General features: G+C 40.9%; 1 protein-coding gene across 1 annotated transcript in view; it reads right to left on the bottom strand.

Moving 5' to 3' along the window:
- Positions 1-4511: 4511 nt before the first annotated feature.
- LOC120064016 (sodium channel protein type 2 subunit alpha-like) overlaps positions 4512-23250 on the bottom strand; it is a 31344-nt gene continuing 12605 nt past the window's right edge. The window contains exons 11-26 of the mRNA XM_039014326.1: positions 20596-20934; positions 19688-19820; positions 19331-19569; positions 19046-19219; positions 18557-18913; positions 17930-18427; positions 11910-12042; positions 11564-11718; positions 10631-10804; positions 10271-10393; positions 8706-8975; positions 8483-8536; positions 7439-7576; positions 7187-7291; positions 5772-6042; positions 4512-5677 (exon numbers count right to left, since the gene is read on the bottom strand). Coding sequence (XP_038870254.1) covers positions 4512-5677; positions 5772-6042; positions 7187-7291; positions 7439-7576; positions 8483-8536; positions 8706-8975; positions 10271-10393; positions 10631-10804; positions 11564-11718; positions 11910-12042; positions 17930-18427; positions 18557-18913; positions 19046-19219; positions 19331-19569; positions 19688-19820; positions 20596-20934 — 4329 coding nt within the window. The remainder of the gene's footprint in view (positions 5678-5771; positions 6043-7186; positions 7292-7438; positions 7577-8482; positions 8537-8705; positions 8976-10270; positions 10394-10630; positions 10805-11563; positions 11719-11909; positions 12043-17929; positions 18428-18556; positions 18914-19045; positions 19220-19330; positions 19570-19687; positions 19821-20595; positions 20935-23250) is intronic.

Below are 23250 nucleotides of genomic sequence, written 5' to 3' on the forward strand. Positions count from 1 at the left end.
ATAATAGATGGCTGGTGGTTGTTATAGCTCTTGTTCTATATAATAGATGGCTGATGGTTGTTATAGCTCTTGTTCTATATAATAGATGGCTGGTGGTTGTTATAGCTCTTGTTCTATATAATAGATGGCTGGTGGTTGTTATAGCTCTTGTTCTATATAATAGATGGCTGGTGGTTGTTATAGCTCTTGTTCTATATAATAGATGGCTGGTGGTTGTTATAGCTCTTGTTCTATATAATAGATGGCTGGTGGTTGTTATAGCTCTTGTTCTATATAATAGATGGCTGATGGTTGTTATAGCTCTTGTTCTATATAATAGATGGCTGATGGTTGTTATAGCTCTTGTTCTATATAATAGATGGCTGGTGGTTGTTATAGCTCTTGTTCTATATAATAGATGGCTGGTGGTTGTTATAGCTCTTGTTCTATATAATAGATGGCTGATGGTTGTTATAGCTCTTGTTCTATATAATAGATGGCTGATGGTTGTTATAGCTCTTGTTCTATATAATAGATGGCTGGTGGTTGTTATAGCTCTTGTTCTATATAATAGATGGCTGATGGTTGTTATAGCTCTTGTTCTATATAATAGATGGCTGGTGGTTGTTATAGCTCTTGTTCTATATAATAGATGGCTGATGGTTGTTATAGCTCTTGTTCTATATAATAGATGGCTGATGGTTGTTATAGCTCTTGTTCTATATAATAGATGGCTGGTGGTTGTTATAGCTCTTGTTCTATATAATAGATGGCTGGTGGTTGTTATAGCTCTTGTTCTATATAATAGATGGCTGGTGGTTGTTATAGCTCTTGTTCTATATAATAGATGGCTGGTGGTTGTTATAGCTCTTGTTCTATATAATAGATGGCTGGTGGTTGTTATAGCTCTTGTTCTATATAATAGATGGCTGATGGTTGTTATAGCTCTTGTTCTATATAATAGATGGCTGGTGGTTGTTATAGCTCTTGTTCTATATAATAGATGGCTGGTGGTTGTTATAGCTCTTGTTCTATATAATAGATGGCTGGTGGTTGTTATAGCTCTTGTTCTATATAATAGATGGCTGATGGTTGTTATAGCTCTTGTTCTATATAATAGATGGCTGGATTGGCATTGTGTAATTGTCTTGGTAGTCCACATGTGGTCCAGGTACTGTAGGTGGTCCAGGTACTGTAAAGGCATGCTTTACAGCTGAAACAGTTCGGTAGAGTTTGTGCATATGTGACTTTTTTGTACGTTTTGGACTTCGTTGAAGATTGTTTTGGCTGTTCAGCCACACAAGAAAAAATTCTGGAGGCAAGCCGAAGTTCAGAGCCGAGGTCTACCCCACTTTGTCGGTGAATGGTCAACAATAGGGATTCTTCAATAAAAATGTTGTTGTCATTCAACGAGACGACAAATTGTCATGCTATTTTTATATTGAAAAATACTGCACCAAACATCTTAGATGTAAAATTGCAGGACTAAGATCTCTTCGGCAAAAAAAAATCTAAATTAATGACAGATTTCTTGAGTTATCTTAGATTAATTCTGACTATTTTGAGGAAGTGTATACTGTCTACGGCATCTCAAAATGGACAAACAGTAGTATTGCTGCTATTTTCTCGTTTTTCAAGCGAAGGTCTTTTAACGGTAGTATGTGAGCACCCTCGTTCAGTTCAGCTAACTGGGTTTGGCCAGCCGAACTGAAGCATGCTAACGCCTTAAGTCATATCATAGCACAAGTAAAGGGGAAGATTGATGACATCACATCAGACCATCAGACCAACTCATTGAATTGTCTACAACACAAAAAAACTATTTTGCTCCCCAAAAAATGTTTTACCCTTAAGTGTGTGTACATTACTGTATTTAAACTTGGGATATTGTTTCTCAACAGGAAAAGTAATTTATTTTAAATCTTTAAAATATTATGACGTACTGTATTTAGTGTTGTGAAATGCAGTGTAATGGTCAGGATATATTGAATACAAATGCTTAAAAAAACATGTAAGACTTCCATTTACCGACATGTGAGGCTTTACTTCTGGAACACCATAGGCAACTACATATTAACATGATTTGATTTATAGTTTTTACTGGTCAGGTCACATGATCAAGAAAAAAGTGTTCCTGACACGGAAAAAACTCCAGGGCCTTGGAAGAATTAATTTAACTCACTGGCCACTGCTTTGAAAACATTTGTTTAGTGTGCAAAACCACACTGGTAACTGGGTTAACAATGTATTTATAGAGTATGTTGATGTAATGTATTGATGGCTTCTGCTAGATGACTAAAATGTAAATGGATGGCAAAGTTGTGAATGAATAGTCATAAATACGTGCAATGGAATAAATTAATATTTTACAGATATGTATTCTTTCTTTATTCATTTAGCTTTTCAATGGGATTGGTTAAAGCAATATCTTGCATGGAGTTTACTCATGCACTACAAGAATTATGCACGTAAAAGATGGGATGTATTAAATGTTATGTAATCAAAACATAAATTGTGTATAAATGTATTATATTATGAATGTTTTTATTACATGCGAAATATACTCCTATAAATGTATACTTTATAACATTTTAATTACAGATACTTGTGACATATTATACAGAGTGAACAGCTGGCAAAAGTAACATCCTGAAGAATTGAATAACTATACAAATGTAAACAAATGCCGGAAACAATCGAAGACTTGTGCAGTCACACTAGCCTTGAGACAATCATATTCAGAATTCTCTGAACCTGATGTTCCACCTTAGATATTTATTATGATAAAGCATGTGATGTAAGCTGTGACCACAGTTTACAAATGACGACACACAATAAAAATGGCAAGAATCAAAACGAGAAGTCACTTCCCCTTCACTAGATCACATGGGGAGTTTCAGAATGAAAAAGTGCAGTGAAGCTGAAATAACTAAAGTGGCTATGGTGCAGACAGTGAAGCCATATTGTGTTGCAAATTATTTACAAAGGGGTTATATAGTACAAAGAAAAATTATTATATTACAGTATTTATATAGACATTAAGTGAAATCTAAACACAATGTCCTCACAGCCTCAGCAGGATGCATCATACTCTGGTCTGTCTGCCATATAGAGCAGAGAATGCAGAATATAATATATACATTTATATGTACTAAATAACACTAACAACTTCATATATTCCATTATACATGAAAACTATCACCTAACATATCAAATATATTTGTATATTTCATATATTATAGAATATGTACATACAGATACATCAATAACAATGGAAAACTATTAGGGAAGTGAGGAAGGGAAGGTGCACACAAATGAACTTGGATTTGGTAAAAGACAAGGACGTTTTCTAGCACTGACCAATGATGTAGCAGTGGCAAAAACGCAGAGTCATGATGCTAGAATACCTCTTAAGTTTTTTTCATATGATGAGCACATATGATACAGAATACAGTGTTTCTCTTGTCAGAGGCTTGGCGACTAAATGAGGTGACTTACACCTGACTGACACAACTATACTGTGCAGAGGACATTGGCTCGTTTTAGCATTCACCACGTGAAGAGAACTCAAGACAGTATAGACATGTCTTTGAGGCCATTGAGGTACAAGCTGGACAGAAGAGATGGATAATGAATACTATGGCTATCAACTCTGTGAACCAGCTGTAAAGATTCATGTATTCTGTATTGTACTGTAGATTCTGATGAATGAAAGCAGGAAAACTAAGTATGTGTTACTAGATAGCGTTAGGCATTATAGCCCATGTTATTGTTCTGAAACTGATGGTAGATAATAATTGGTGGTAATGGTTTTTGGACTGTATGCTCTGGAGAAATGTTTTCTTGTTGATTTGTAATAGTGTGAGTAAACATGTAATAATGTTGCCGATTCATGAGTATGAAAAACATTTGTGCCTTCATGCAGGTCTACATTTAGATTGAACTGCAGCAATCCCCCTAACTGCACTGCAGCAATAATGGTCGCCATGAGTAGTCAAGTCGTATGAACATTTAAAGTGAACAAGACTACCTTTAAAGCAATAAATGAAACCCCTCTTTTGCAGAAAAAAAACTGTTTACAAAAAATATAGTCACACAATCAACCTATGATTAAAAAACAAGATTCTGTATGAAAAATAAGTTAGTAAATCATATGGCAGTTATAATGCAAGACACTGGATGCAGCCTTGGTAGTACCGGCTGCAAGAGAAGTTACAGGGCACAACATAACTAAATGTTTCCGATCGGAACAACACCCATAACAAATTCTTCTACCTGTCGGCGGGCAGCTATTTGTTTTTGTCCCCACGGAAATATTTATCTGAACAATGGGTCACCCTACAGCCTAAGAATATGAGTCACTACCTCATTTTAGACACCAACCTTACATTTAGACTCAAGTAAGCATTGTCAGTTTGGCATAGATATCCACACCAAAGAAGAAGGTCCACTTGACACATTAGTCACCTTCAAAGGCTGTAAACAATTTGTCACGAAATGAAACGTCTACGTTGCATCTTCCCAACATCCATTCACTTCTTTTTCTTCTTCACCTCCTTCTCTCTCTTGTCTTTTTCATATTTGTTTTTCTCTGGTTTTGTTACACTGTCATATGATAGGGGAGAGGCTGTGGAGGATGTCATGTCAGTTCTGTCTGAAGTAGAGATCTCGTTAAATTTGTCTATGACGAGAACCTCTTTATCAAGGAGCATCTTCTCTTTGTACATGGCAGAGGCCCGTTTAACAATACGTCTGAGCAGATATCGTCTGAAAGCTCTCTGAATTACCAGGGCAGACATGTCTTCTTGTTTGCGGCGTAGCGTGGTGGTGATGGGTTCGTAGGACACCTTGGAGGGGTTGGAGGCCATAAAGCGCTCCTCCATTTGACCCCGGAGGATGTCCAAGCCTTCGCCCTCGCCCAGGACACGTTTGGTGAAGGCAAACAGGATGTCCAGGCAGTGGATGCGCTCCCCACTCACCATGGGCAAATCCATGTAGATCAACTGGATCTTGTTGGGCTTAGAAATGCGTAGCGGGGGGTCCAAGGCATCAGCGAAGTCAGACAGCTTCTCATACTCCATGAACTGGGTGGCCCGTGCATCAAACTTCTCCCAGACCTCGTAGAACATCTCAAAGTCATCCTCGCTCAGGGGCTCAGCGCTCTCCTCAGTGGCCACACTGAAGTTCTCCAGGATGACAGCAATGTACATGTTGACCACAATGAGGAAACAGATTATGATGTAGCTCACAAAGAAGATAATGGCTACAAGGGGGTTCCCACAGTCTCCCCCCTTGTACTTGCTGCCTGGGTGCTCTTTACGGCTGTCACAGTCTGGCTCTCTCTTGTTTAGGATGGGTGCCAGCAGGCCGTCCCAGCCAGCTGACGTGGTGATCTGGAACAGGCAAATCATGCTGTTGCCAAATGTCTCAAAGTTGAACATGTCGTCAATCCCAGACTCCTTCCTGACGTATGCAAAGTTCGACATGCCAAAGATGGCATAGATAAACATCACTAAGAAGAGGAGGAGACCAATATTGAACAAGGCAGGAAGTGACATCATCAAAGCAAACAAGAGTGTACGGATTCCCTTGGCACTCTTGATGAGGCGAAGGATGCGACCAATCCGGGCCAGTCGAATGACTCGGAATAAGGTTGGTGAAACAAAGTACTTCTCTATCAGTTCAGACAGAAACATACCTGAAAGGACAGAGAATAATTACACATAATAATCCCCAAAGCAGACTGTCAAATTGCAGTATTACAACTATGGAAATAGGTGAAAAAATCTTACCAATTATCGACAGGATAACAACAATAAAGTCAAATACATTCCACCCAATGGTGAAGTAGTATTGGCGGAGTGAGAACATCTTCAGAACACACTCTCCGGTAAACATGACAATAAACACCAGGTTGATCTTGTAGAGAATTCCATCCATGTCGTCCGTCTGGTCGTCTGTCTCCACCATCATGGTGACCATATTAAGGCATATAAGAATCATGATGACAATGTCGAAGGCTTGCTTTGTAATGAAATCAAAGACATATCCTTGAAACTTGTTCTGGAGGAAACATAAGAAAGAAGCATTTTGAGAAACCAGGAAGTAGACATAGAGGTTCACGAAACAATGAACAAGTTAAAGAGTGGTATGACCAAACCTGTTCTCAGGGCAGTTCATAGGATTAGAATTTGGTGTTCATTTGTTCCCTCCAATTGGTATGATATATTATATTATGTTAGCTTACATAATTAATGGAATAGTGGTCGTACAATATCATACAAATTATAGGACGTATAGTATCATACGTCTTACCCGGTCGTACAATAGCATACTAATTGAATGAACTTATCAATCACTTGGAGGACTTATAGCATTATACATCTTTCTCTGAAAACCAGGTTTACTTGTTGCATTGTAACAACAAAGGAGCATTTCGGGGAGAATTTACATTGGTGGTTGGTGTCACGCCTTGATCTGTTTCACCTGTCCTTGTGCTTGTCTCCACCCCCCTCCAGGTGTCGCCCATCTTCCCCATTATCCCCTGGGTACTTATACCTGTGTTCTTTGTTTGTCTGTTGCCAATTCGTCTTTTTTGTCAAGTCAACCAGCGTTTTGTCTCAGCTCCTGCTTTTCCCCAGTCTCGCTTTTTCTCACTCTCCTGGTTTTGACCTTTGCCTGTCCTGTCTCTGAGCCCGCCTGCCTGACCACACTGCCTGCCCCTGACCCTGCCTGCCGTCCTGTGCCTTTGCCACTACTCTGGATTATTGACCCCTGCCTGCCTTGACCTGTCGTTTGCCTATCCTGTTGCTGTAATAAACACTGCTACTTCAACACAGTCTGCATTTGGGTCTTACCTGAAACGTGATAGTTGGAAGAACTAACGACAAATGTTAGGATAATTTATGTATAAGGTTACCAGAACGAAAACAACAAAGATTAGGAGAAAAATGTAAAAGGTTAGAAAAATGTGACTAAGCTTAGGAAAAGGATTAGGGGACGGGGAAGCTAAAATGCTACACTTGTCCCTGACGCAACTCGAACATGCAACCTTTGGATTGCCAGATTGTATACATCCACCAACCTCCCAACTTTAGTTTCTGTCTAAAGTAACTAGACCATTAGTACATACCATATGCCTTAGAGGTGCAGAAAAATACGTATCATATACTTCGTATGGCTTTGAGACCAGGCTGCATGACCTTACCGCTGGCCTAGGGATAGGCTTTTGGGGTTTCTTTGAGCCAAGCTTCTTCATAGCATTGTAGTATTTCTTCTGTTCCTCTGTCATGAAGATGTCTTGACCTCCAAAGTAAAGAGGCAGGACAAACCTAGTTAAATTCCTGCAGCTCTTATACATTTCTAGTCCATTATTGAGGGGAGAAAATCATCAATACCTTAAATCAGAGAAGATGTGTGCATGTATCATTGCCTGATTACTGCAACATGAAATACTTATCTTTTTCTTTTGCTGATTGAAGTTGTCTATAATGACACCAATGAAGAGGTTGAGTGTAAAGAAGGATCCAAATATGATGAATACCACAAAGTACATATACATGTACAGATTAACTTCATAGTCGGGTTGATCTTCCAACTGTAATAGAATAGCATAGTATTACCATACATTATAGAACGGGTGGGTCTAATCCATAATGCTGATTGGTTAAAACCGTAATCCACCCAGTGTCTATTCCACAAGTTACCACTGGCTAAATCTATGACGTTAAAATGCCTATTTACTCTGTTCCATCTGACTGCACCGTCCCATCAGCCCAGCCAGGAACTTTATAAACTTGATCTCCACTATAAAAAGCATCTCGACATTATCTCACATTCCTTTTAGACTAACATTTCGTTTTCAACAGCAGAGATTTGTATAAACCTTGTTGTCTGTCTCTCCGACATTTGCAACATTGTTTCAATATTCAAATTCTATCTCCAGCTCTCCCATAGTAATGAATGTGTTGGGAGTCGGGACGAGACAGACAGGCAGGCAGCGTTTCTCAGCCAGTCGAAATCATGAATCAGCTGGTATCATTTTTATGAATAAATACAGTGCATTCAGAAAGTATTCAGACCACTTTACATTTTCCACATTTTGTTATGTTACAGCCTTCTTCTAAAATGTATTAAATAAAACAAATCCTCATTAATCTACACACAATACCCCATAATGACAAAGTGAAAACAGGTTTTTAGAAATCTTTGCAAGTTTATTAAAAATAAAAAACAGAAATACCTTTTTTACATAAGTATTCAGAACCTTTGCTATGAGATTCGAAATTAAGCGATTTGGGACGGTTTGCCGACACACGACTTCATCCCATGCCTAACAACACCCGTGCCAATATATCATCCAAACACCAACTTCTCAGGTATTGTCGCTTAATTAACAACATCATACAAACAACAACACTATGATATATACATTGAAAATGTACAAACACAATCAGCCATTAGTCTGAAATACCTTGTGAAAGGTATTCCTGAAAATACTTACATTGCGAGAGTCCACAGCTGCATACATGATGTCCATCCAGCCTTTGAATGTAGCCTCAGAGAAAGTAAGGAAAATGTTATTACTTAGTAGTGAAGACACTAGTTCAGAAGGACATCGTCCTCACACAACTCATCTGCCCACACGGAATTGGTACAAAACCTTTGACATAGGTCCCCTCTCTGTCAATAACATATTTCTGGTGATATGAGAGAGAGCAGCTCACCACTTGTAACAGTGCCAGATAGCCTGCTCCCACATTATCAAAGTTGATCTTCACATTCTTCCAGTAGGCACCTTCCAAAGCCAAACATTCTGTCTTGTTAGCTACGTCTCTGACTTTGAAGCGCTCCTGTGTGGTGATGTTGACACAATGGTAGTATTTCCCCGCAAACAGGTTGACGCCCATGATACTGAAGATGAGCCAGAAGATGAGGCAGACCAGCAGCACATTGAAGATGGAGGGGATGGCTCCGAGCAGAGCGTTGACCACCACCTGTAAGGATTCACACACGGCCTCAGTCTCAGATATAGGAGCATAGACGATATCTCATTGAGTAATGATGATCATTTTCAGAACTGACAAGAAATACTGTGGGCCACTTGTTGACTTTGGTGATGGTGAAAATAGGAAAACACATGAGTAAAGTGTTTAAATGGCAGTGTACACATCAGTCAAAACTCAACACAAGAATCACTAACACCACAGCTTATTAACAACAATGACAACAGCAAGGTGAGACGCAAAGGAAAGAATACGGAGAAGAGGGGGAATGTATCTGTAAAGGAGATACTGCAGGCTATGTTTATGTTTTAGTGTATTACATTTAGGCTACAGTGAGAAAAAAACGAAACAGAAAAAACCTTGTAGAGGCAGGATGAAGTCACATAATTTGTTTACTGTAAATAAAAATACAAACACATAAATAGTGTTCACATTAAAGGCAGTCCCCCGCAGCAAGTAACATACAAACACAGTACCGTTTCAGAGAACATCAATATCGAGCCAGTGAAGCAATGAGAAGTCAGTCATACAGATGGGAGAATTCAGTGACAACCACGTGAGGAGAGACCGTCGTCACAGTACTGGCGGAAATCTAGCCAACCACAACATGCAAGAATCTGATCGATAAGAGCTACATTGATTATAGCAGTCGACACCCATCCTGCACATATGACATAAGCATCCAAACCCCTGGCTAGAGCTTGTATTGCACCGTAAAATATACATTCCAGTGAGAGTACCATACATTTTTAAGTGCAGTAGCCTCCAAGACTTCAGTTTGTTTACATTTTGTTTAAGTAAAGTGAATGCGTTTTCCGCGTCTTATTGATTCATTTTCAATAACGCTGACATCTTCTGATGAGTGCACATGGCCTGCCAGTGGGACTGACGGAAACTCTCATCCTGAAAACTAGGGTTGGGGTCGATTCCAGTCAATCAGTAAGTACACTGAAATTCCAATTCTCTTCAATGCTTTTTAAATGAGACAAATTTGGAATTGGAGTTTGGTTAACTTTCAAAATTGACTGGAATTCAAATGGAATTGACCCCAACCCTGCTGAAAACACATATAGCTGGAAAAGGAGGAATAGGAGAGGAAAGGTAACTCTAAATATACATGCATGGAGTGAGTGAACTTTACATTCTCCAGCTGTTGGGTTGCAGTGGACCTGAGTTTGACTACAGAGCTCTGTGCCCATGCAGGGCGCTGATGTCACGCTGGTAAAAGGCTGTGATGGTATGCACGGTGAAGCAACAGGACAGGGCTCTGGTCTGATGACTCTTACCCTCATGCCCTCGAAGCGGGACAGCGCTCTCAGGGGCCTCAGTGCTCGTAGAGTCCTCAGGGACTTGATGGCACTCAGCTCAGCGTAGCCCAGGGCGTTGGCCACAAGGCTGACAAGAGACACCTGTAAACACAATGACGCCATGAGAAGAGACGAAGGACTGGCTGGCACAGGCTTTCTCCTGGGCCTCAAACATATGTTTTAAACCAGGAAATAGGTCACTCCATCGCCTTAGCTACACGGCAGTAGCATTTCTACATTGAAACGTCAAGGCAATGTCTCAAAACAAGCTAATTGTGAACATTGCCAGACTACATATATTTTGTGCAAGTGAAAAGGTCGTTTCAAAAGAAGACCTACGTCGACAATGAGGAAGTCCAGCCAGCACCAAGCGTTGGTGAAGTATTTGGCGAATCCATAGGCCACCCACTTCAGCAACATCTCCAGGATGAAGATGTAGGTGAAGACTTTGTCTGCAAACTCCAACACAGTCTTAATAGTCTTCCTCTTCTCGATGTAGATGTCCTCAAATGCCTTGATGTAAACACACTCAAATCAGATAATCCCGTCCTATACACCACAGTAATCTCACACACTGGAGTAGTAGCTGCTGCCTCATCCGATCTGTTGCCAGTTATTTCTGTGTCAAGGGATCACAGAATTGTCAATTACACAATACTGAGCCCGTTGAACAACAGAGCAGCTGCATGTGGTACTGCATTTCTACTCCTTTGTAGTTTCTCATAAGGGTCAGACAATGGAGGAGAATTTGCTGTCATTTGCGGAATTTGCTGTGAGCTGCTGTCAGAGCAGCTCACAGATCACTGCACCTGTACATAGCTCATCTGTAAATAGCCCATCCAATCCACCTCATCCCCATACTGTATGTATTTATTTATCTTGCTCCTTTGCACCCAAGTATCTCAACTTGCACATTCATCCCCTGCACATCCTACCATTCCAGTGTTTATTTGCTATATTATAATTACTTTGCCACCATGGCCTATTTATTGCCTTACCTCTCTTATCCTACCTCATTTGCACATGCTGTATATAGATTTTGCTACTGTATTATTGATTGTATGTTTGTTTATTCCATGTGTAACTCTATGTTGTTGTATGTGTTGAACTGATTTGCTTTATCTTGGCCAGGTCGCAGTTGCAAATGAGAACTTGTTCTCAACTAGCCTACCTGGTTAAATAAAGGTGAAATACAATTTTTAAAATAATAATTTGCCAGCCCCCTCTGTCATACTCTCAGATCCTTCCCCGAATCATTACTTCCATACTTACCAGCGCTCCACTGCTGAGCAGGATCATGAAGATGATAAAGCTCTCAAACCAGTTGTGCTCCACTATCCTAAAACAAGTTTTTCTCAACGTCCACCACATCTTCCACTTGGCCTCATCAACGTTCACTTGGCAGCATTGGAATCTGCGGACACATCCTGAAAGCAGACAACATGTAGGCTCATTGGAACAGATGTTACAATTCAACTTATTTTCCCAAAAATGTGTGTCTTGTGTTTCTAGTTTCTGATCTTATCCATTCTATTTCTGGATTCCAGCTTGTTATGCCTGAAGCTGTTCGCAAAAGACGATACCCACATCCTGAGACCTAGACTGTTGTATCTCTCACCATCAGTGAAGCAGCCTTCAGGTTCCATGGACTCCTCAGGCTCCATGTCCACCGAGCCCTCTCCCTCTCCTGGGGGCCTAATGTCCACTGTACTGCCCTCTGAGGAGCTCAGCGGATGGTCTTCAGATAGCTGCTGCAAGGGGAGCCAAGCCAGAGCAACATTAGCACAGCACACCCATGACAGGGCCTGGGACACTAGCATCTGCCCGGGAGCTGACATACTGAGCCTCATTACAATGGGTCACCCAGTGATGCAAGGGTACTGCCATATGTAAGCTCACAGGGTCTGTCTCTTTGTCTAGAGTTGTATATCATTTCATGCAGAATCAATCAAAATTACCTACAGACTTTGAAGATGAGACACGTAATAGTTTGGAAAGTCAAATTGCATGCTAACACATGCATAAGCGCTGTTGAAATATATTTTTGTATCTTAATAAAGGCTGTAGGTAAAAATGATTTCACTTTAGTCATATGGCATGCGTTCTCTAAAAGTGTATGTTTGAACCAAGCCTGTGATCTAAATTATAGAACATGTGTGCTCCAGTATTTTCATGTCCAGGACTTTTTGACCCAAACAAACTGGTCTTTTCCCCTTCACATTTTCCTCATTGACATGAAAACACATATGTCCAGTTGCTAAGCAGTAGACAAGCCTTAGTCATTTCAAGAAGAGGGTAGCCTGCATTAGCTTAACAGCAGATATAACAGTGTTGTGCACTTTAACCAAGACAGGCATTAAGGAGTCCGCATTCCAAGCTAGTGTCAGATTAGAACCACCTGATCACGCATTAAACACCCGAGACAAGATAACTTGAGAGAGTAATGTGATCATACTGGGGAAACAATTAATAGAAAATAGAATAGAAGACTCAGCGCTTAGAACACTTCCAAATACAGTGTAAGATCTAGAGGACTAACATCTGCTAACCATCTGGATGTGACCAATAAAATTTGATTTGGAAAGCTGCTTTTAGGAGAGGTGTGCTGGATTACAAGGAATAGCAGCCTCCCCATGCAATGATGTCAAGCATCTAATACTGTTGACAATATTCAAAGATGTGCCAGTTTTTCCAATAATTAAGCTTATTCAACATCTCTCCTCCAGCACTTTGTATCTTTCTACTAGGTGTGTCTTCCAACAGCCTTGAACTGAGAGCAGCCTTGCGTTAATGCCTTTCTGGGGAGTACAGTAGCACTGAGCTGTCATGGGACCCAGCTAATGCAGAATGGTGAATGATGTAAGCATGCTACGATGAAATATGCGCTGGGAATACTCCGTTTGACTAAGCTACCGCAATCACACAGATGTTTGACCTTCAATTTAGGTACTATTGTAGGCACTACGATATCTTCTCATTTCCACATACAGTGTACTCTACTATCTGTTAGTAGCTCAAGAAGTTGCACCTCTTTTGGACTTGAACTTATTCAGGTACCGAAGTCAAATAGAATTAGTCGTTACTATATACAGTAAGTACTCGCTTTGAAAAATGCTATCTAGAACCTAAAAGGGTTCTTCAGCTGTCCTCATAGGAAAAGCCGTTGAAGAACCCTTTTTGGTTCCAGGTAGAACCCTTTTGGTATACCTGGAACCAAAAAGGGTTCTCCTATGGGGACAGCCAAATAACCCTTTTGTAACTCTTTTTTCCCCTGAGTGTAATATGTTCTGTATTCTTACCTGCACTATCATTAATAACGAGTATGCCTACTAGCAACAACATTCATTTTTGGAAACCCAGCTGATTGAAATAAGGATGGTCCTCTTAAAAAACAGCATTTGTAATCACCTGCTTTCATCATTCCATTATGGATCATATTTGCCAAATGAAAATGCCATAGTAAATGTCCAGGCTGTGAACCATTCCTCCAATAAATTTTGACCGTCAAAATCCATTACTCTACAGCATATAAGTCAAATTTGTCAAGTTCCAGGTGATCTCTGGCTGCTGAAAAATCCACCCCCAAAAACTAAACCAAACTAAAGGGACAAAACTAATAATAATCATGGGTTGAGCTGTGGATGAAAATGGTGGTTTTGCTCATTCATTTAAAAAAAAGAAAGCATTGCAAAGAAGCCATAAAATAATCAGGGTTGGCAGCATCAGAACGGCTGCTGAACGTATATAAAAATGAAGTAGGGAGTAAAGTATGATCAAGCAGAAACAAACATAGATGATCAATCTAATAAAAAGGTTGTTCTTTGTTGGTAAATGGAATAGGCAATCTCCATGGTTAGTGTTATGTACAATAAAGTGGTCTTACAAGTCTCCTCTCATTGAAAACCTTGAGAGCGTCTGTGAAACAGCTGCAATAACAAATGGGGTTAAGTGTGGTAAGTTACTGTGCCACATGCTACCTTGTATGGAAGCAAAGCAAGTTAGTCACATATTAACATCTCAAAAAGTACATTTACAAGTGAAGGAAATACAATCTCACCAAATTTCCAACAGTCATTATTGTTAAATGAGAAATAGTAATTACAGTACCATAACAACACAAACAGCACAGTACAACAACATCAGCAAAATAAAACTGTAACACAGTGACATTTTATGATTGTCTGACTGCAATGTTACCATAGATACTAATTGACACTCAGTTTGCACCATGTTCTGGGGGAGAGGGAGAGCTGAAATGGGCCTTTTTTACAACTCAATGCAATAAAGCTCCCTAAAGAGGTGGATGTAGCTGCAGAATGTTTCCGATTTAAATGGCACATAATGTCATCTGAAGACGAGGATTCTCTTGTCTCTGTGGCCTCTCCTCATTAAAGGGTTGTTGTATAAGGATCCATAATGTCACATGCTCATACTTGGCTTGCCATGTAGCGTGGGTTAAGTGCACCAGCATGACCACGGCAATGGAACATTCTACTTATCTGAAACAGTGAATGTATCCGCAGAGGACCACACCACAGCCAATATCTGAATCGGTCTTCATCCATCATTCATATTCTATTTGTCTGGCTCCATTCTGCCAGAACATAAAACCAAAAGCCGTAGAGACATCGGAGTCTTACAGGAACATGTCAAAGTAATCACTAATGGCCCAAGCCTAAGAGACCCCTCTGTTAGGCAGATCTGCGAAATGACCTCTACTCACATGTCTGTCTTTGACATCAATACTGTAAATGATCTAGAACTGTGATAAGGGTCTTGGAGGGACTAAGTGTTTATGTCCCCAGGATAAAAAGTGATCATTTCATGCAGCGCATATCGAGAGATTTAAGACCAGAAGAAACCAGGTCTTACCGTTAATGCGGTTGGTAATGGCATGGAAACACAACCTATCTCTAAAGGGTTTGGCTCGTGAGACGGCTTTGAAATACACCTTCATCATCAAAGCTTTATTATTAAAAGATCACGTTTGGGAGCAGTAAAACAGTGAGCGGACATCACCTTTTTATCTATGTATTGTGTAGGCCTACAATATTATAGCCAGCTCCCGTTTTGGGCCATATGCCCATCATGCAACGAGAGATCAGATAACGCTGGTGACCCTTGTATTTATTTTCCTATAACAATTGCTTGTTTTCCATTTCATATGATTAAAAACCAAGCCCTCAATAGGCTACCCTTAACCTAGGCCTATACATTCTTAGAAAAAAAAGTGATATTTAGAACCTAAAAGAGTTCTTCGGCTGTCCCCATAGAAGAACCCTTTGAAGGACCCTTTTTGGTTCCAGAAAGAACCCTTTTGGTTCCAGGTAGAACCCTTTTGGGTTCCATATGCATCCCTTTCCACAGAGGGTTCTACATGGAACCCAAAAAGGGTTCTACCTGGAATCAAAACAGGTTCTCCTATGGGGACAACCGAAAACTCTTTTGGAAACCTTTTTTCTAAGAGTGTAGGCTATAGCGAAGGCTGGTTCAACAGCAATCCATTGTCTTTTTTTATCCTGTTGATTTTATGATATCACGCTTCTGACCCCAAGCTATTTACAACTATTGTTGTTGCTTGAAAAAAAAATGGACATCTTGTTTTTTGTTTAATTTTATAAAAAAACGAATTTGGCGCATGCAACAAATAACAATTTTGAATTCACCATCCTGGCTTTATGGTGAACGTCCAGCTCACATGCAATGCAATTTAGGAGCCGTCTGCTATTTCTGGAGAAGTGTGAATGTTTATAAAGCATTATATTTGGGAGCAGCATAACATTCAGTGGACATTCTCTTAATATTGGTTCTTTGTCCAGATTCTGTGGAAAGTTGGATGTGCGTAAAAGCCTCCATTGTCTGAGTTGCCTTAATATTATATGCACACGGGGAGAAATGATGGTGCCTGTAACTGTATTTAGACATAACCTACAGTATTTAGACATAACCTACTGTATTTAGACATAACCTACTGTATTTAGACATAACCTACAGTATTTAGACATAACCTACAGTATTTAGACATAACCTACAGTATTTAGACATAACCTACTGTATTTAGACAACCTACTGTATTTAGACATAACCTACTGTATTTAGACATAACCTACTGTATTTAGACATAACCTACAGTATTTAGACATAACCTACAGTATTTAGACATAACCTACTGTATTTAGACAACCTACTGTATTTAGACATAACCTACAGTATTTAGACATAACCTACAGTATTTAGACATAACCTACTGTATTTATACATAACCTACTGTATTTAGACAACCTACTGTATTTAGACAACCTACTGTATTTAGACATAACCTACTGTATTTAGACATAACCTACAGTATTTAGACATAACCTACTGTATTTAGACATAACCTACTGTATTTAGACATAACCTACTGTATTTAGACATAACCTACAGTATTTAGACATAACCTACAGTATTTAAAACAAGTTGTTGTTTTGTCTTGATTAGAATTTGATAGAATTATTGACTCTCTTTTGAAGCCTTATCAATAGTGAATTTAATATTGTTTCTTGACAACTTTTGGTAATTCCATGGCTCAGACATGGCCGACATAATGCAATTGAATAATATATTTCCATGTTGAAGCCATGTAATTAGGCTTCTTACAATGTGGACTGCAAACACGTAGCAAAGATGGGATAGGCCTACAGACATTTTGTTATGTTGTTTCCGTAGGGTATTTAACAAATTAGGCAATAGCGGACTAACAATGGAATTGGAGTTGATGACAACGCAATACATAAAAGACCATAAAAACACATCCTGAAGTAACCACATATTTAGCCATGGAGCACATTCTGATTGGCCAGTTAGGGTTCAAGCCTTGACATATCTACAACTTGTTTTTTCATCAAAACCCAACCCTTTCGCGCCACCGCTAGCTGCTACTAATTCCGGCTGTGAAAACAGCCCAAAATATTTCTGACACGCCCCCAAACCTATACCGCCAGCGCAAAGATTCACCATTGCGTTAGGTTTGTTAAAATACAGCCCTGAGAGTGTTTATGTTAGCTCCCTGGTACATATGAGTCACTGCAGCTCTTCTACCTCCCTAACCGACAATTGATTAACACGCCAGTGAGTGAACAGTGGGTGGCAGGCCAGCAATCCCCTCTTTATAAGCTCTAATGTGCCAAACAAGCACACTATGATTACATTTGACCATCACCTGGCTATGGCTGTCACAATTTGCAGCAGAGGAGGCTGGTGGGAGGAGCCATAGGAGGATGGGCTCATTGTAATGGCTGTAATGGAATGAATGGAATGGTATTGAATGGAAACCACATGTTTGACTCCTTTCCATTTTTGACATTCCAATGTGTCCGTCCTCCTATAGTTCCCCCCACCAGCCTCCTCTGATTTTCAGATACTACATCAGTGCAATAATCTCTAATGAGTCATTCTAATGTAAATGTTTTAAATAATGTGTACAAACAACAGCAAACAAGCAGATTTGCATAACATCACGGTCCTTTTTTTAAAGCTCATAACGTCGCTGTCCATTTTTCAAATCCTTAACCTAGATCATCACTTGATTTCAAACTATGTACAAGAATCTGAGACTGTGAACTACTTCCACATTGTTCCACATAGAATCATGCTCACCTCTTTGCTTTCCTCTATGTCCGAGGAATCACTGCTGAAGTCCTCAGTGTTGAGGTCCGACTCTCCCACAGCGATGGGCACCGTGACGGTCAGGCTGGCGTTGTGGATGAACGGCATATAGTCAGTGTTGTCATTCATTATGTACTTCCCTGCTGCATTGCTGCCCACCCCCACTCCCAACCCACTGGTGGCGCCATTGCCACCCTTTATGTAATCGGGGTCTTTCATGATCTCCACAGTGGTGTGGTTGGAGTTCCAGTTGGTCCCCATGGTTTTGTGGAGGTCATCCAGGGTCTTGTCCTCGTTCAGGCTCCTCTTCTTCTTCCTCAGACAGATGCTTTGGAAAGAGCGGCGCACCAAGGCCTTGACGAAGGCGATGCCCTGGTGGATGCGGCCTATGGCCACCGTCAGATTGTTCATCTCGCTGTCATCATCCGTGGCCGCCAGGTTATCAGCACTGAACGAGCTCAGCAGCAAGGCCAGGAACAGATTCAGGACCTACCACACACACACACACGCACACAAACACACGCACAACTGATGGTTTAAAGTTACTGTAATTGATTTACGGTGGATTAACAGTGTTCTTAACAGTCATACGGAGATACAGTAGAGCTGAAAACGTACCACTAGGTTCCCGATGACCATGACCATCAGGAAGACGATGAGACACATGCTCTGATCAGCCACCTCCATACAGTCCCACATGGTCTCGATCCACTCCCCACACAGCACCCGGAACACAATCAGGAAGGAGTGGAAGAAGTCATGCATGTGCCACCGGGGCAGTGTGCAGTCTGTTGAGATCTTACACACACAGTCTCTGTAGCTCTTCCCAAAAAGCTGCATGCCCACCACGGCGAAGATGAAGACAATGATGGCCAGTACGAGGGTGAGATTACCCAGAGCCCCCACTGAGTTACCAATGATCTTGATCAGCATGTTCAGTGTGGGCCAAGACTTGGCCAGTTTGAATACTCTCAGCTGCATACAAAGAGAAGAATGGGATTAGTATTAATTTCTATTCCAATATGTTGACAGTCAACTTTTATACCAGTGATTATTGACTGAACACGCAGCATTTTGGATGCTGTGCTGGAGTGTCGATGCTCTTACCAATCGGAATGATCTGAGGACAGACATTCCAGACACGTTGGCCAAGCCAAGCTCCATCAAGCTCAAACTGACAATGATACCATCAAATATATTCCAGCCTTCCTGAAAATAAATGTATGGATCCAAAGCAATAATCTTGAAACACATCTCAGCTGTGAAGATACCTGTGAACACCTGAGTAAAACAACATACAAGAATAGCGACAACAGTAATTAACATGTCATGTGCTTAAAATGGCCAATTTTAAAGTGATATGGCAAAAACAAATGACATGTGACTGCGTACCAGGTTTCCCACATAAAGCATGGTGTTGAACTCCCCAGACATTGGGTAATGCTCCATAGCCATGAACACTGTGTTCATAACAATACATATGGTGATAGCTAGGTCTACAAACGGGTCCATCACGATCATATTGACTATTTTCTTGATCCTCAGCCACTTCGGACAACAGTCCCAGATGAGGAAGGTGTTGGCAAACTTGTACCAGAAAGGAGGGCACTTCTGTCTCGATTCTTCAAGTTCTGATACATATAGAGGAGAAATAACAGAGAAATATTTGTTTTATGAATGTGTTCTCATTTTGTCTATTCATGCTATTTGTTCTAGGGGGTGTATGGGGTATGGTATAGTCGTACACACCTTCCATAGTGTTGGTTATAACACTAGCTACACTGAGCGCCCTCTGTCTGGCAACGGGGTCTTCCAGGAAGTCCATAGAGGCCTGGTACGATCCATATCGGGCCGTTCTATACTCTGTCTCCGTCGGGTTTTCCTGGAGTTACATCATTTGGAAGCATTATCAATGTATTAATAAGTCATCACAAACCAATTGCATCAGCAATATTCTGTATCTCAGCACAATGTAAACACCAAAGATGGCCATGTTCAAGGGCCAATTCATCTCTTAACCAGGAAGTCATTTATCTGTTCAACCAAAAAATACTGTATATCTAATCACATCAACAGACATTTTTTCATAGTTTCTTATCTATATGGAATAAATAAAAATCTATATGAAAATCCAAACCTGTTTTATACTGCCTTATATTTATTATTTTTAACAAAATGTCATCTTTAGCGTGTAACTGTATGTAAATATACCATAAGTAATGTTTAGGTAGTCAAGGAGAGAAAGAAGGAAGAGAGAGAAGGAAAGGAACAAGATGCACACTACAAGACCACAGCAGAGCTAGAGTAGAGGCACGGCAGACGGAGACAGAACAGAACTGGTTTAGAGACAGCAGAACAGAACTGGTTTAGAGACAGCAGAACAGAACTGGTTTAGAGACAGCAGAACAGAACTGGTTTAGAGACAGTAGAACAGAACTGGTTTAGAGACAGCAGAACAGAACTGGTTTAGAGACAGCAGAACAGAACTGGTTTAGAGACAGCAGAACAGAACTGGTTTAGAGACAGCAGAACAGAACTGGTTTAGAAACAGCAGAACAGAACTGGTTTAGAGACAGCAGAACATAACTGGTTTAGGCCATCCAGGCTAAACTACACTTCCTTGCATTGTCATCAGTAGAGGCCTTATCTACTGTCACCTCTGGCAGAAGGAGTCCCTCAGGTGACTTGGGGAGTGAAGCCCCGCCCACTAGGGACACCACCCCGTTGCAGTCGACGGAGCTGTGCATCTTCCCATTTGCTGGCAGCAGGACGTGTGATGGCATGCTGTTCTGGCTCACGTTACTGGAGCGCCGGTCGCTCCGCCGAGGGACAAACAGAGAGCCCCGGCGACTGTCGTTGTCCTCGAAAGTGCTGTTCTCGTCGTCGGCAAAGTCGTTCTCCGAGCCTATGTCCCGCGCACGGTCCCGGAAGCTGTAGAGGCTAGCCCGGCTGTTCCGTCTGGACGAGAACAGGGGTCCGCGGATACTCAGGAAGGACTGGGAGAAAAATACATTCCTCAGTGCCTGTCACTGGCATAAGCATGGGTTGAGAAGTGGAGTAATTTAAGATGGAAGAATGGGTCCTGCAGAGGGTGATTGTGATGAAGATGATGCAATGATGTTGATTATCTAGAGCAGTGGTTCCCAAACTTTTTATAGTCCCGTACCCCTTCAAACATTCACCCTCCAACTGCATACCCCCTCTAGCACCAGGGTCAGCGGACTCTCAAATGTTTGTTTTTTTGTTGCCATCATGGTAAGCCAGCCACACACACACACAATACGATACATAAGAATGAGTGGGAGTTTTTCTCACAACCCGGCTCATGGGAAGTGACAAAGAGCTCTTATAGGACCAGGGCACAAATAATAATATAATAATAATCAATAATGTTGCTCTTTATTTAGCCATCTTACATATAAAACCTTATTTGTTCATCAAACATGGTGAATAACTCACCACAGGTTAACGAGAAGGGTGTGCTTGAAAGGATGCACATAACTGAAATGTTGGGTTGTATTGGAGAGAGTCTCAGTTTTTGTCACGATCGTCGTATGGAATGGACCAAGGTGCAGCGTGGTGAGTGTACATTTTTCTTTATTTTGCAAATGTCGCCAACAAAACAATAATACAACAAAAACTAACGTGAAGCTCCGTAAGGCTATACATGCACAAACGAAGACAACTACCCACAACTACCAAAAGGAAAAAAGGCTGCCTAAGTATGATTCTCAATCAGAGACAACGATAGACAGCTGTCCCTGATTGAGAACCATACCTGGCCAAAACATAGAAACAAACAACATAGAATGCTCACCCCAAATCACACCCTGACCTAACCAAATAGAGAAATAAAACGTCTCTCTAAGGTCAGGGCGTGGCAGTTTTAAATAATTTCCCACTGTATTTAGTTTTCATGCTAGTGAGGGCCGAGAATCTACTCTCACATAAGTACGTGGTTGCAAAGGACATCAGTGTCATAACAGCGCGATTTTCCAAGGCAAGAAACTCTGAGCGCAGCCCTATCCAGAAATCTGTCAGTGGCTTCTGATTAAAATAAATTTTCACAGAACCGCTTGTTGCAATTTCGATGAGGTTCTCTTGTTCAGTTATCGGTAAGTGGACTGGAGGCAGGGCATAAAAGGGATAACAAATCCAGTTGTTTATGTCATCCGTTTCGGAAAAGTACCTGCTTAATTGCGCACCCAGCTCACTCAGATGCTTCGCTATATCATATTTGACATTGTCCGTAAGCTTAAGTTCATTTGCACACAAAAAATCATACAATGATGGAAAGACCTGTGTGTTGTCCTTGCTAATGCAGACAGAAAAGAGCTCCAACTTCTTAATCATAGCCTCAATTTTGTCCCGCACATTGAATACAGTTGCGGAGAGTCCCTGTAATCCCAGATTCAGATTATTCAGGCGAGAAAAAACATCATCCAGGTAGGCAAAGTCGTGTGAGAAACTCGTCATCATGCAAGCGGTCAGACAAGTGAAAATTATGGTCAATAAAGAAAACTTTAAGCTCATCTCTCAATTCCAAAAAACGTGTCAATACTTTGCCCCTTGATAACCAGCGTACTTCTGTATGTTGTAAAAGCATTACATTGCATAAGCAGAAAATACACGAGAGTTCAGGGGCCTTGATTTAACAAAGTTAACCATTTTCACTGTAGTGCCCAAAACATATTTCAAGCTGTCAGGCATTCCCGTGGCAGCAAGAGCCTCTCGGTGGATGCTGCAGTGTACCCAAGTGGCGTCGGGAGCAACTGCTTGCACGTGCGTTACCACTCCACTATGTCTCCCTGTCATGGCTTTTGCGCCATCAGTACAGATACCAACACATCTTGACCACCAAAGTCCATTTGATGTCACAAAGATGTCCAGTACATTAAAAATATCCTCTACTGTTGTCCTGGTTTCCAGTGGTTAGCAGAAGAGGATATCTTCCTTAATAGACCCCCATAAACATAACGGACATATACCAGGAGCTGTGCCAGGCCCGCCATGTCTGTTGACATGTCTGTTGACAGCTGTAACGTATAGAATTCACTGGCTTATATGCGAAGCAGAAATTGTTTCAAAATATCTCCTGCCATGTCACCGAGGCGTTGTGAAACAGTGTTGTTTGATGAAGGCATTGTCTGTATAGTTTTTGTTGGCCTTTTCCCCCAGCATTGTCCCATCGATATCCGTGGTAGCAGGAAGAATTAAGTCCTCCACAATAGTATGGGACTTGCCTGTCCTAGCCACTCGGTAGCTCACCATATAAGATGCTTCTAGCCCCTTCTTATTATTGGTATCTGTTG

This window comes from Salvelinus namaycush, chromosome 19, assembly GCF_016432855.1.
Source record: "Salvelinus namaycush isolate Seneca chromosome 19, SaNama_1.0, whole genome shotgun sequence".
Taxonomy (NCBI): Eukaryota; Metazoa; Chordata; class Actinopteri; order Salmoniformes; family Salmonidae; genus Salvelinus; species Salvelinus namaycush.